Source organism: Chroicocephalus ridibundus, chromosome 1 (assembly GCF_963924245.1).
Source record: "Chroicocephalus ridibundus chromosome 1, bChrRid1.1, whole genome shotgun sequence".
Classification (NCBI taxonomy): domain Eukaryota; kingdom Metazoa; phylum Chordata; class Aves; order Charadriiformes; family Laridae; genus Chroicocephalus; species Chroicocephalus ridibundus.
Genome location: NC_086284.1, coordinates 7,757,674 through 7,772,803, shown reverse-complemented (window position 1 = coordinate 7,772,803; position 15,130 = coordinate 7,757,674). Strand labels below are relative to the sequence as shown.

At 44.8% G+C, this 15,130-nt stretch overlaps 1 protein-coding gene across 2 annotated transcripts in view; it reads left to right on the top strand.

Annotated features, from left to right (window-relative positions):
- Positions 1-14,011, top strand: part of UVRAG (UV radiation resistance associated) — a 111,037-nt gene extending 97,026 nt beyond the window's left edge. For both annotated transcript variants that reach the window (XM_063327196.1, XM_063327187.1), the window contains one exon: positions 10,381-14,011. In XM_063327196.1, the coding sequence (XP_063183266.1) occupies positions 10,381-11,083 (703 nt within the window). In that variant the 3' untranslated portion in view covers positions 11,084-14,011. The remainder of the gene's footprint in view (positions 1-10,380) is intronic.
- The last annotated feature ends 1,119 nt before the right edge of the window (positions 14,012-15,130 follow it).

Here is a 15,130-nt window from a genome sequence, read left to right as displayed (position 1 = left end):
AACTTTTGCTGATGCAAAAGGCCCCATGCAGTTTTTCTCTTAAATTCTTTTTCTTTTGAGTATGCAGATTATTCCAGCCTTTGAGAGAGACCAAGTCTGTGCATTTTGAACATTGTTTGATTCCTTTTTGCATGTTCGGATTTATCTTTCACAAGCCAGGCTCTTTAGGTCACGGTTGCATTAAATCAAGCGACTCTTTCATTTTCTCTCCTTTTCTTCAGCTTAATTTTATTTACTCTGTGTACCTTTTGAGGGATACTATTTGTGGTTATTAACAGCAAGTAAAGAGCGCACTGCAGACCTGAGCAGTCCAGTGAGAAGGAAACTTTTTTCCTAGTGAATAGATTAGACAATAGGCTTATCTAATGTTGGCAAATAAGAGACACTCCTTTAGAAGGTCCTGTCTGTAGTCAAGGAGATGTCCTTTTGAGCCTGCCTTTAAAAGCTTTACCCAAAAATACTTGCGTGCCAAGGCTTAAATCTGTGTTTCAAAGGTACGTCTTGATTCATATACTGCTAAATTCAAGAGAAGCCTAAAACTTAATGTTCAAGTAAAGAAAATTCTGGTAGCTTAATTTATGAAGATTTTTTTTTTTTTAAAAAGCGTGTGTCAGAATTTCTTAGCTGCCAAAAGACGCAATTTCACCTTAATTTCATATTGGCAGCCTCCTTTTGCAGCTCTGTCACTATTGTGCGTTATTTAACCAGTAATCTCTAAGAAGGTGAGAAACTATTATTGCTTTTTAGCACAGTTGACATGAGGTTGGCTCCGAGCTGCACTTGGAGCTTCAAACATTTCAGATGGCTATAAACCAACTTAAACACCTTCATTTAGCGTTCTTACTGCCATGAGGTCATAGTTTGCAACGAAAAAGATCAAATGGTGTTTAAGTTTTTTTTTTTTTTTTTCAAAGTATTCTCATACCAAAGAGCTGTAGCTGTGGATTTTGGCTTTTGGCCAGACAATCAAGATTTAGTATTTTGACCAGCTGTGATCCAGTAATGTCCCTCAGAGGAAACATTTTGTGGGGAGGAAAAGATACATATTTGAGCCTGTGAATTGTATTCTGTCTCTCATACTGCTTTACGGTTTCTCCGAGCCCCTTGCAGACAGATTAAATAATCACAAGTGAATCTGACTTGAAGAAACTGTTTCTTTTTATCAAAACTGCAAACAGATTACAACCAGAATCGGTTCCCTAAGAAAATAGCTTCAGAAATGCTGCTGTCCTACTTCAGTCACTTCATCTCGCCTGTCTGCAGCGCGGAGTCCGTGTCGTGCCCGAGGTCTGTCAGAATGCCCAAATGGACTAATTATAACCAGTGAAAATGAATATTTTGGGGAGAAAACAACTACTTTGTAATTTTGCTGCCAGCAAAATTTACAGCTGAAGTTCCACTGTTATGAACTGGCTTTTGAGATTTGGATGCAATTGAAACGTTGAGATTGGTGATGATGTAATTCTCTTATCTATAATGTCCAATAAATCTGAGGTTTCTTTTCTTTTTTTTTTAATTTAGAAATCCTCCTTCCTGATAGGAACTATACGCACTCCTATACGTAACCAGCCCTAGTCTGATCCAACTCGATGACTAAAAGTCATTAAGGCCTGATGACAGTTCATCAAATCAGGTTTTATACGCCACGAGTCGCAAGCCGTTCTTTTTGGACAGGTGTCCACATCTGTTTGCTGTCTCAGAAGGTTGACCAAGTAATTGTGGCTGGAAGCTGAACCAGTTCAACCCCAGTAATTCAGGTCAGGGTTGTACCTTTGTAGAGTAAAGGGCTGTGCTCCTGCAAGCCAAGCACTTCTCACTAGTGATGATACTTTACATTCTCTAAAGTTTCTGGGCAATTGGATGTTAGTTATCTAGCATGACTTACTTTTTTTTTTTTTTTTAATATATTAATTCCATGAGCTGTGAAGCTGATAAAGCATCTCTTTCTCTGGGCTTTGCCTTGATGCAGTGCTATGACTTCTGGTAACAGTACAGCTTTTTCCTCAAGGAAGATGCAAACGGCATAGAGACTCTCTGTCAGCTGCTTGTTTGCATGAAGATTAATAGCAACTTACTATTTCTGAGCTCTGTGCCTCTCTGTAAACATTACTTTTGAATCAAAACCTCAATCTGACTTCTCATTCTCACCTGGAATGAGGCGATGGAACAGGAAAAGATGCTTTGACTTAACTGCTTAACCCACTGTACCTAGAGCCATTTGATTTTTATTTTGCTTGCCTGCAAGACTATGACCATTATTCTCCTTAAAGGTACACAGAGAGCTATTCATCTTCTCATGTTTGCCTTCTAGACACCCGTCACTCAGCTTAAACTAGTTGCCCCTGTGGTCAAAAGAGTACGATTTTCCCACTGGTCATAAACCACAGAATCACAGAATGGCAGGGGTTGGAAGGGACCTTCAGAGACCATCCAGTCCAACCCCCTGCCAGAGCAGGGTCACCTACAGCAGGTTGCACAGGAACGTGTCCAGGCAGGTTGTGAATCTCTCCGGAGACGGAGACTCCACCACCTCTCTGGGCAGCCTGTGCCAGGGCTCTGCCACCCTCAAAGGAAAGAAGTTTTTCCTCGTGTTGAGACAGAATTTCTGGTGTTCCAGCTTGTGTCCGTTGCCCCTTGTCCTGTCCCTGGGCACCACTGAGAAGAGTCTGGCCCCATCCTCTTGCCACCTGCCCTTTAGCTCTTGCTGAGCATTGATGAGATCCCCTCTCAGTCTTCTCCAGCTAAACAGTCCCAGCCTTTCCTCATCAGATAACTGCTTCGTTCCCGTGATAATCTTTGTAGCCTATGCTGGACTCTCTGGCAGTTCCCTGTCGTTCTTGAACCGGGGAGCCCAGAACTGGACCCAGGACTCCAGATGTGGCCTCACCAGGGCAGAGCAGAGGGGGAGGATGACCTCCCTCCACCTGCTGGCCACACTCTTTTTAATGCACCCCAGGAGACCATTTGCCTTCTTGGCTACAAGGGCACATTGCTGGCCCGTGGGCAACTTGTTGCCCACCAGGACTCGCAGGTCCCTCTCTTCAGAGCTGCGCTCCAGCAGGTCAGCCACAACCTATGCTGGTGCATGGGGTTATTCCTAGCTTGGTGCAGGACCCTACACTTGCCCTTGTTGCATTTCATTAGGTTCCTCTCCGCCCAACTCTCCAGCCTGTCCAGGTCTCACTGGATGGTGGCACAGCCTTCTGGTGTGTCACCCACCCCTCCCAGCTTTGTATCATCAGCTAACGTGCTGAGGGTGCACTCTGTCCCCTCACCCAGGTCGTTGATGGATATGTTGAACAATACCGGACCCAGCACTGAGCCCTGGGGAACACCACTGGTGTTCTCAATAGGGTGTTACCCACTCCTCTCCAGTGCTCCTTTTCTTTCTCCAGTGACTGTGGAAGGAGCCTAGGCAATGACTTTTAGATGGCTGGTCTCCAAAGTCCTTCATGCATATTTACTTTTATTTAAATGCCTTAGATAATATTTGATAAGCAGTTAAGCCATTCTATTGACTTCATTCCTGCTTTTTCAGATTTGGACTGTTATCCCTGTATTTATTCCTCACTGAAGCTAAACCCATCCTATTCCTGTTTATTGGCAGCAATGGAGGGTTTCAGAAATCTGCCCGCTTATGTCTCCAGCAGCTTAAAACCTGGTTTTGCAGTCTTAAGTAAGGTCTGTTTCATTGCGTGTAGCTTAAGGAACCTGGCTGCAAGTGCTTTTTGTTCTAATTCATTAGTTTGAACACTTGCATGATAAATGAAGATCATTCCTGTTTCACTGCCCTGTGGGGCAGCCCTTATGTACTCTATTAACTGGAAAGTTATTTTGTAGACGAGGGAGATTAGCTTTGTATTGCTGCTCCATTTAGGCTGTTAGATCACTTAATATAGATCATTCTGCCAGTTCAACTTACTAAAAAAGGGAAGATTTTTTTGGCTGCTGGACTAAAGAGATATTGTTCAGGCATACATAACGTGTTAGCTTGAATAGCCTTGTCATAACAAGCTCTTAAAAAAACCTCTCCTGGTCCTGCAAACTAATTAATTCCTCCCCCATTTGCCTGTAAGGCCTAGATTTACAAAGGAATTTAGGCATGTTTCTTTTTAGGAGGAACTTAAATTTACATGCCCACCGGAACAGTTTGTAAAAGCTGCTTCTCTCCAGCTAATTAGATGCCACAGTTCTCATGTTGGTTTACTCAGACCCTTAAATTTCTGCTGCTGCATAGAAAGGTTGCTGTTGTGCCTAAATTGGGCTGATCAGCGCTTGCTGAAGGTAATTTGGGGTTTAGTAATTAGACAGTCTTATATCATGCTTAAGTCTTTGCCCTTTAAAGAGTCTGATCTAAGAGAAATGAATTTGAGCAAGTTTGAAGCACAGTCCAGCCCAACCAGTAAGAGCAGCAGGTATTACTCGTTCAGATGGTGAAGAGGCTTTGCCTTGAGTTCAGTCTCTCCAATAACTAATTGCGCTTTGCGTGATGGTGTGCATCTTCAGGAGCTAGGATTAAACCCAGGATTGCTTTCTGCTCTTCTTTCCCTACGTGTCCTCCTCTTCTGAGATGGCTCGTACTCTTTTGACCGTGCATCTTGTGCTGCAGGGTGGTATATTCAACAGGAGGATCCCCTACAGACCTGTCTATAGGCTGGTTGGTGTTTAGACCACTGTGCGTGTAATTTGTCTGCACCCTCTTCTGACTGCTTAAGTTTCAGGCAAGAGCATTTATCACTAAAATACTGTGTACAGAGTAGATAGCCTTGTGACTATTTTAAGAAACGCTCATCTGTACGTAAATCCACAAGGTACGGCTTGAAATTCTTCCTGGATTAGATTTTAATCTCTTAAATGCCTATTTCAACCTGTGGAGGGTTGAATACAATGCAGAGAAATGGCAGAATTTCCTATAAATCTGTCCTGTCATCGTGCCTAAATCCAGGAGACAGGAAAACCTCACTGCTTTACGGGGTGTTGCAGATCTGATTCTTTGACATCAAACTCTTCTTTTAGTTGTAACGATAGGATGAGGGGCAATGGTTTTAAACTAGAGCAGGGTAGGCTTAGATCAGACATTAGGAAGAAGTTCTTTACAATGAGGTTGGTGAGACACTGGCCCAGGTTGCCCAGAAAGGTGGTGGAGGCCCCATCCCTGGAGACATTCAAGGACAGGCTTGATGAGGCTCTGAAGAATCTGATCTAGTTGAAGATGTCCCTGCTCACTGCAGGGGGGTTGGACTAGATGACCTTCTAAAGGTCCCTTCCAACCCAACACATGGAATCTTCATGGTTGGAAAGGACCTTTGAGATCATCGAGTCCAGCCAAACAACCTACAATCTCTGCCACTAGAGCATGCCCTGAAGTGCCACACCTAGATGTTTCTGAAATACTCTAGGGATGGTGACTCAACCGCCTCCCTGGGCAGGCCGTTCCAGTGCCTGAGCACTCTTGCAGTAATGTAATTCTTCCTAATATCTAATCTGAACCTCCCCTGCCGCAGCTTCAGACCATTTCCTCTGGTCCTGTCATTATTCACCTGGGAGAAGAGGCCAACACCCACCTCTCTCCAACCTCCTTTCAGGGAGTTGTGGAGGGCAATGAGGTCTCCCCTCAGCCTCCTGTTCTCCAAGCTAAACATGCCCAGCTCCCTCAGCCTCTCCTCAGATGACTTGGTCTCCAGACCCCTCACCAGCCTGGTAGCTCTCCTCTGGACACGCTCCAGCACCTCAATGTCCCTCTTGTACAGAGGGGCCCAGAACTGAACACAGCACTCGAGGTGAGGCCTCACCAGTGCCCAGTACAGAGGCACCATCACTTCCCTACTCCTGCTGGCCACGCTATTCCTGATACAAGCCAGAATGCTGTTGGCCTTCTTGGCCACCTGGGCACACTGCTGGCTCATGTTAAGCTGGCCGTCCACCAGCACCCCCACATCCTTATCTGCTGGGCAGCTTTGCAGCCACTCTTCCCCAAGCCTGTAGCGTTGCTTGGGGTTGTTGTGACCGAAATGCAGGACCCGGCCCTTGGCCTTATTAAACCTCACAGAGTTGGCCTTGGCCCATCCATCCAGCCTGTCCAGGTCCCTCTGTAGAGCCTTCCTACCCTCAAGCAGATCAACACTCCCACCTAGTTTGGTGTCATCTGCAAACTTACTGAGGGTGCACTCAATATTCTATGATCCTACTTTGCAAAGGATACAAGTGTCTTTTACCGTAACTTCTGCAGCTGGCATATAGTCTGTTCTGACTGTCACTGCTGAAGTCCCTTAGTGAATCTGGACCCAAACTGTCTCTAGAACAACTAACATGATACATCTGTGCATGGCATCGTAGAATTGTCTAGATTGGAAGGGACCTTTAAGATGATCAAGTCCAACCATCAACCCAACACTGACAAAAAGCACCACTAACCCATGTCCCTCAGCACCACGTCTGCTGGCTTTTAAATACCTCCAAGGATGGTGATTCCACTCCTTCCCTGGGCTGCCTGTTCCGATGCTTAACAACCCGTTCGGTGTAGAAATCGTTCCTAATATCCAATCTAAGCCTCCCCTGGCACAACTTGAGGCCGTTTCCTCTTGTCCTGTTGCTTCTGTTGTATGTGGGGGAAAAAAGTTCTCGTTTTCTTCCTGTGCATCTTGTATTATTCCTAGTCTTGCTTTTTTTTTATTTCAGATATGTGGGGCTGTTTCTCTGGAATCTGCCCTTCTGGGTTCCAGTTTCAGCAGGAATACATTCCCATTTGACTCATCCCTAAAATCTTGATAGAAACTCAGAAGAATTACTTTTATCTTTATTGTTGCAAGGGATGTAATACTGGAATTGGTTGTGGGAACAGCTCATTTCTTTTGGAAAGGGATGGCAATAAGCGCCCTTCGAGTTTGAAAAGGAGCTTGTATAAGAACTGCATACGTGCTCACTATTTTAAATGGTATTAGACAACGGATTTGTCAAATAGGTCCAAACTTAGGAACACCTTATGTACAGGTCATTCTAGAGCTGCAAAATCAAGTGTGTTGCCTTTTGGATCTTGAATTGACAATACAGTACAATCAAAACAAAGCAAACTTCATCAACAGGGTTTTTCTCCCAACCTAAAATACTAGATTTAGCACAGAGCCCTCTGCCCATCTCGTTATTTTGAGCCTCCTGCATTTAGAGCCACAAGGTGATGGATCAGCCCAGTGCATGTGTCCAAGCCCTTGTAGCACAAAGCTCATCGCTCTCCTGCCTGGAGGCTCCTTTTTGTACTCCTCAAGACTCGTGTCAGGTTTAGGCTTCTCTTAGCAGCAAGTCTTATCCCAGCCTGTGCTTCGGGCTTGGTTTTGTACAGAAGAGGGGAGGAGGGAGGCCTTTCCTGCCTTGTTCCATTGCACGCAGCCATTGCTTGGCCTTGTTTCTGTGCCTCAAGGTGTGGGAAAAGTGGCTGGAGAGCTGCCCAGCAGAAAAGGACCTGGGGGTGGTGGTCGACAGCCAGCTGAATATGAACCAGCAGTGTGCCCAGGTGGCCAAGAAGGCCAACAGCATTCTGGCTTGTATCAGGAACAGTGTGGCCAGCAGGACCGGGGCAGTGACGGTCCCCCTGTACTGGGCACTGGTGAGGCCCCACCTCGAGTGCTGTGTCCAGTTTTGGGCCCCTCACCACAAAAAAGACATTGAGGTGCTGGAGTGTGTCCAGAGAAGGGCACCGGAGCTGGTGAGGGGTCTGGAGCCCAAGTCTGGTGAGGAGCGGCTGAGGGAGCTGGGCATGTTCAGCCTGGAGAAAAGGAGGCTGAGGGGAGACCTTCTCGCTCTCTGCAACCCCCTGAAAGGAGGGGGTAGCCAGTGGGGGTCGGTCTCTTCTCCCAGGGCACAGGCCATGGGACAAGAGGAAATGCCCTGATGTTGTGCCAGGGGAGGTTTAGGATGGATATTAGGAAAAATTTCTTCCCCGAAAGGGCTGCCAAGCATTGGAAGAGGCTACCCAGGGCAGTGTTGGAGTCACCATCCCTGGAGGTGTTTAAAAGCCGGGCAGATGTGGTGCTGAGGGACATGGGGTAGTGGTGGTTTTTGTCAGTGTTGGGTTGATGGTTGGACTCGATGATCTGAGAGGTCCTCTCCAACCTAGGCAATTCTATAATTTGATGACACGCATCTTGACGCATCTCTTTGGTAAGACACACAAATTACAATGGTACGTGCCACCTCATCCAAGTAGAAGGGAGATAATTCAGGTCTGCAACATCTCTGTATCTGGAGTGGGAAAGGCAGCAAAACCTTAGATATCTTGCACTGTAAAGCACCATCTACTTAATTATGAAGTGTCTTATAATTTGAACTGTAATAATCAGCTGTCACATATCTGTGAGGAATTAGTTCATGTAAATATAGGATGATGTGCCCTTGGACCCAGAGAAGCGTCTTGAATGGTATCTGGCTTTGAGAATACATGAACATCTTGGAATTTGGGCGAATTCCTAAAACCTACCATTTAATTGTAAGGTTTCTAACAACTTGATAGAGAGCAAAATACTCTGTTTTGCTGCATTTTGCTGTTAAAGCTGAAAACAGCACTCTTATTTTTCCTGTGCTCTTGCTTCAGCAAACCTAGAAGAAAGGTGAAAAATTTTCCTATCTAAGACTTAAAATAAACATAATCTAATCAAATAAGTAATACTGAGTATTCGTTTATCTTGTCAATCAAGGCCGAAAGCAGTAAGCTGGGGGAAGGGAAGGGGAAAACAGACCATTCCCAGTATGTCTCCAATGCGCATTGCCCAAGTAAAGTTCACAAGTGTCCCCCCTCAGATTCTTCTGTTTGTCATATTATATCATTTTAAAAATAAATGGTTAATTGTATTGGGGTTGGTTGAAGTATTTTGAAGTCTCTGGTCAGTAAGGGACTTGAGGGCTGCTCTCCAAGACCATATGTATACAGCACTTAATAGCATCTGTAGCCCATACTGCCTTCTCTTTGGTCATCTCTCTTAAGAATGCTCCAAATCTTTGCAAACAAAGCTGAGAGTGCAACGCAGAGATTGCGTTAAAAAGGTCTGAAACAGCAGTTGAACTCAAAGAAGAAAGCTGATATTTTTACTGCTACCTGCCTGTGTGGCGCTTATCTCTCTGCTTCACTGTCTGCAAGTCTAAATTCTGAAAAGCAACATTTCCTTAAGGTGATTTGAGGGTTTTTATGGAAGAGAAGGAAGCCCTACGCGTGTATTAAGGGGCAGCCCGGGAGGTGGTAAGATGGGAGAGGAAATTAAAGAGTGGTAGTTCTCCACGCTGCCCTTCCGTGGGGATGCTTATTTTTCACAGAGGGACTTTTTGCAGTAACACTTCTCCTATTTACAAAGGGGAGCAAAAAAAGGAGAAATAATGTGAAAACAATCCACGCTAGGGACTACTTATAAATGCTGTTCCAAGGTTTTCCCCTGCAAGACAGACCCCAAAATGTATCAGGCCTTGAGTTGAAGGAGTTTCTTTTAAATGGAGTTAATGAAGGAGACTCATGCTGACATCAGTTGAGTCTTATGTATTCAGTGTATCATTAATAGCTTTTTTTAAAAAAAAATTTGGAAGGAAAATGAACCGGTTGCTTAAGTTAATGTACAACATACTATTTGCATATAGGATGGTGATTATATTTGGATAAGGATTAAGCCGATGAAGGAAAATTCACATAACACACCCCAGATGACGTAAAGCGGATGTTCCAAATTACAGACCCTGAGACAGTGTAAGTGGTCTGTGGAACTGTATTAAATAGTAAAATCCAACTTATAAATTAAGCTTGATTAGTTCATGTTCCTCAAGAAACCGAGGTTGACGTTTGTCCAAAATGGTTTTGGAATGATTGGCACAGAAAAGCAGATGATCTGGCAAAAATAATCCTCTGCAAATAGCAAAGTTAGTGTGGGTTTTCTCCTTTGTGCAGCTGTCAGGAAAGTCCACTGTTGGAAGAAGTCGCTCTTAGAGGATTCGGCCATTATTACTCACTTTTGAAGAGTTTATGATGGCCTAGTACAGGCCATAAATACATAAATATACAGTCAACAGTAATAATTCATAACGTACAGCTTGGTCTTATAAAACGGTGTTAACAGTGCAAATTAACATAATGTGGTGGTTTCTTGGGTGATTGACTCTTCAACCCATGGAGCTTTGTAAATGTTCCTGCACGATCTTACCGGTTTTCAGTAAAGCTGTCCTCGGGGGTGTCTTCTACAGTTCACACAGCATTAAACACGTTTGGGGTTTTAGCACTTTAGGATACAAGTAGTTGGCCAAACGGAGCCCAGAGTTGTGATAAAATAATTGCTTCAGCCTTTGGTTAAACATCTGTATTGCTCGTGAGCATGCCTGACAGCTGTGATTTATCCTTTCCTTCTTTTATAGTGATCGACACCATACATCCAGTGCAATTCCCGTTCCAAAGAGACAGAGCTCTAGCTTCGGCAGATTGGATATTGGCTTTTCCAGTGGGCTTCCTTCTCCAGATAAAGGACTCCGAAAACGAGCCAGCACGGGAAACGAAAGACTACAGTACAAAACTCCTCCTCCTAGTTACAACTCTGCTTTAACACAGCCCGTTGCCATCACAGCCCGTGTCGGAGAGTCAGATAAAAAACCTGGATCGCTGTCTTCTTCCTTGGATACCTCTATGGACTCCTCGAAAGGAAATACCAAGAAAGGCGAGGACTTGTGCAGCAGTTTAAATGGTGAAAACGGGAGCCTAAACAATACCCAAGACCGGCAGGAGTCTTTCCTAGGACATACTAGTGCAATAAATGGGGCGTTGCTGCCCAGTGAGTGCTCTGGCACTGCGAGCAACGAGCAGCCCCGTGAGTTTCGTCCCTCGCTCGGCCCCGTCCTTTGCTGCACGGTGGAACAAGCGGAGGAGATCATGGGGATGGAAGCGACGGGCTTCAACCCGGGAGATCAGCTAGAAGACTTTAACTCCATCCCGGTGGAGCACGCCGTGGCCGTGGAGTGCGATGAACAAGTCCTAGGGGAGTTTGAGGAGTTCTCTCGAAGGATCTATGCACTGAATGAGAACATGTCCAGCTTCCGCAGGCCGCGTAAAAGTTCGGACAAGTGAGCTCGGACAGGGATTTGATAGCAGACATTGAGGTGAAATCAGTGATCTGGAATAGAGATTAAATTGCACTTATTCTTTATATTAATTATAAAAAAAATAAAAAATAAAAAAGCTAAAGCTATTCCTATGGTGTTAGACAAAACGGACTTAAGCACGATAACACAGGATCATGGTATATTCACAGCCCAGGTAAATTTTGATTCTGCTTCCAGTCCTCTTATGTCTGGTATTTATAATCTGTTGGAATATTATTATTTTTTTTAGGCATTGGAATCCATTTATAAAAGGCTTTCCTGGAAACAACTTCTAGTGCTGATCAGGCCCTTCTATGAATATTTGTTAATTACTTAATTATTATTTAGAATTAAATTTATTTTAATCTTTTCAGAGGGAAAAAAAAAGTTAATTTAAAAGTACATTTATGGCAAGACCTCTTTACCTTCTCCCATGTACTCCTGTGTTTTCTTGAGCAATGTAGCCAGCGTTACAGAAATACCATGAATTCGTTATAATTGGACAGCTTTCTCTTGGCTGTGCTCCGTAGCCTTTGAAGTTCTGGTTTGCACTGATGGGTCTTCAGTCGGTGGTGTAACCTCACCCCTTCCTACCAGTCGAAGCCTTGAGGACTAAACCGCCTCTGAGGTTTCTTATAAAAAAAATCTCAGCCTGCCCGTTCCCCGCTTTGCTGGGGCGCAGACCTCATCAGCAGAGACCTAACGAACTCCCTACTGAAGTGGGGTTCAGCTGCCCCCGCTCCGAGGTGTCTTAACGGGGGGACAGCGTGCTGCGAGGCACTTCAGACATCTTCATAAAAACCCAGACTGAAAATGCGGTCACCGCTTTGGAATTAGGGGAATTTGGGGAATCGCTCCACCCACCTGTAGAAAGGGAGGCACTTAACATTCTTCGTCGAAATTAATATCCTTTTTAACCATCTGTGTTTTAAAGGAAGCAACGTCCAGCGGTTCGCTGGAGGTGCGGTTTGCCGTTAGGTAGGTTACCACGGGCACATGTGTTCAGCTGCACTAATGGGAAAGCAATTTGCAGCCTGCTTTGTGATTCCTGGTATTTGTTTCAGTTGGGATTTCATTGCTCTTGCTTTCTATATTGTATACCCAAGAATTTGGGCTCGGTTGTGAGCTCTCAAATATAAAAAATATATAGCAGAATAAAAAACACTTCATCATGCCTGGCTTTTTTTTCCCCCTCCCTGGTCTATGCTTTCTTTTGAACCAATGACCTAGTCTCTTTCCTAACTTCACCGTAAGGCTAGCTGAAATTAACGTTTTAAAATGTGGATATGTATAATCTCGACTATCTGTTGTCGAAACAAGACGTGTATGTGAGAACCAATATACGTAATAGCACTGTTCTAGAATATGCATTATTTTTTTTTTCCAGGTAACACCTTAATGATTGTATTAAAATTATATTCACATTTCTTCTGTTAGCTTTTAACGGTTGTGTCTGCAATTGAGTTGTTGGATCGAGCCTGTCTATGCCCATTTGTTATTTGTGGTCTGTCCCAGGACGATGCGCTGGATGGAAGCATCCAGAAGCAGAGACCTCCATTCTGTAAAGGCACTGAAGGTGATTCCAGCTGCAAACTTGGGCATGAAGTTGCACATATGCATGAGTATCTTCTCCCCCCGAATAAGCTCCTCTGTTCCAACCTCATGAAAAGCTTCCCTAAAGGAAACCGCAGCAGCTGAAAGCACTGCCATCCTCTTAGAGGAGATAGGTAGGATGCTCTGGCTGTGCTTTGGCGCAGAGAGAGCAAGAAATTAACACCTTATTAATGAAGTGGGCGTAAGATACTCCCTACTGTGACTGTATCTTACCGTCTTCTGATAGCGGCATAATTTTAGGTGAATTTAGGGAAGGTTGAGTCAGTCGTGCACCCTGTGAAATGGGATCCGGCATGCTCAAAGCAGCACACACCTTCAGTTTGTAGGCGCACTCACTTTCCTCTATAACAGAAAGGCTTTAGCTTGTGTCTGGTGGTCACTTTTCAAAGCAACCCAAAGAGTAGGTGTGAAGTGGCCGTGTTCCGGAAGCGAACACAGAGCCTCTCAGTGCAATTAAGAGACATAAGGTTCGTAGAGCATCAGCGGGACTTTGGATTTTTATTTCTTTTTTCATTAGTTGCGCATTTTCTCAGGTTGCACCCGACCAAATGAAGTCGGGTTTTCCTCCCTGACGTCGTGTTGCTGTTCCTGTTTGAACCCTGTAATTGTTCATGTGTCAAACACGATGGTTGATTCCTGCATCTGCCGCACAAACCTTCTCTGACGGGCTTTCTATGGATGTATCTTTAGTGGGCCTTAAATTGTCCCCATGTTTCTCTTCCCCTTTCCTCGCTGCCTCTATAGAAGGCGGCGTGAAGGGGAACAGCATCGTAGGGCTAATTAAAACATCAACAAACTTCTCGTTGCTGTGAGGATGGGGGGATTGTACAGACTGCAGCCACCTCATGGCTTTCTTTTTTGTGTTTATTTCCACCCCCCCCACACACACCCCCTTTAAATTACTTTGAAAATAGCATAGTGGGAGAGAAACAAATGGTAGGTTTTGAAGGTGAGATGATATATTACAGTGTGCTTTAAACTGTCAAGAGCCTTTAGGTTCCTGCACAGCTGTGACACTGTGAAATGTCTGCAAATGTCTTCAAGTGGAGAAAACATTTCATTGCGATCTTTTCCCCTCACTTAAGAATTCCTGGGATTTTTGAGAATATTAGTTTTGGAAGATCATATCCCACTCTATTTTTATAGCAAGCACAACAGCATTGGCTTATCCTTGCTTGACCAGGTATTTAAAATAAGCAAAACCAGAATAACCCATAGTAAATGACACGTTAAAACTATGTTGGTAATTGCAGGAAAGCTCATCTGTATTTATAAAATAAAAGTGGTTAGTATCTCTCGACTTGTGTGTCTTCTCTTAATGGCTCCTTTTGTGTTTTCTTTACAAGCCCCATTTGAACCACAGTGTCCTCCCCAGCCCCAAAAACTCTTTGCCTTTTTGTTCATCAAGCCCATATGGATCCAAATGTGAATATTTGGGAGAGGGGATTCTCTAGGAGACCTGACTGCCCTGCTGGCTCCAAATCCTATTTCACATGAGATGGTATGGCAATTTTTTATTTTTTTTTTAATCCTCCTTTTAAAAAAGATGGCACGCAGCTGGAAAAACACTGTACGATGGGGCTGGGAGACAGCTGGATTTGCAAAACTTTTATGGATAGTGGAAAGGTATTGGGGAGGCATCGCTACTCATCCAGCACCTTCTGGGATCCGAGTTAACCAGCAACATATGTCTGCCTAAAAACCTTGTGTTCCCCTTGAACAGGAGTCTGCACACACATGTCCTGGGAGGAGGCTGGCCATGGTGGAGTCGCTGGTGGGAAGCCGTGTGACGTGAAGAGCTGCAGGGACTCTCCAGGCATCAGCAGGACGACAGGTTTGTTCGCTTTTTTGCTTTTCTTTTCTCCCACCCAGTCTGTCTGTCAGCAGAGCGAAATGCCAAGACACCAACTCGTATAGTCCTGGAGCTGAAGGTGATACGAGAGAGAAATTTTACTTTAAGCTGGTTTGCAACATTGAACAGCTTTATTGAAATGTAGTTGCATTAAAGCGAATATGAATGGAAAAGGTTTGTATCGAAACGTAGCTGGAGGTGCTGCTGGAAAGAGTGGGCTTGTTCTCGATAATCATAGAATGATTGGAATCGGAAGGGACCTTAAAGACCATCCAGTTCCAACCCCCTGCCCTGGGCAGGGACACCTCCCACCAGACCAGGTTGCTCCAAGCCCCGTCCAACCTGGCCTTGAACCCCTCCAGGGATGGGGCAGCCACAGCTTCTCTGGGCAACCTGGGCCAGGGGCTCACCACCCTCACAGCCAAGAATTTCTGCCCGAGATCTCAGCTCAATCTCCCCTCTTGCAGTGGAAACCCCTTCCCCCTCGTGCCATGGCTCCCCTCCCTCATCCAGAGTCCCTCCCCAGCTTTCCTGGAGCCCCTTGAGGGACTGGAAGGGGCTCCAAGG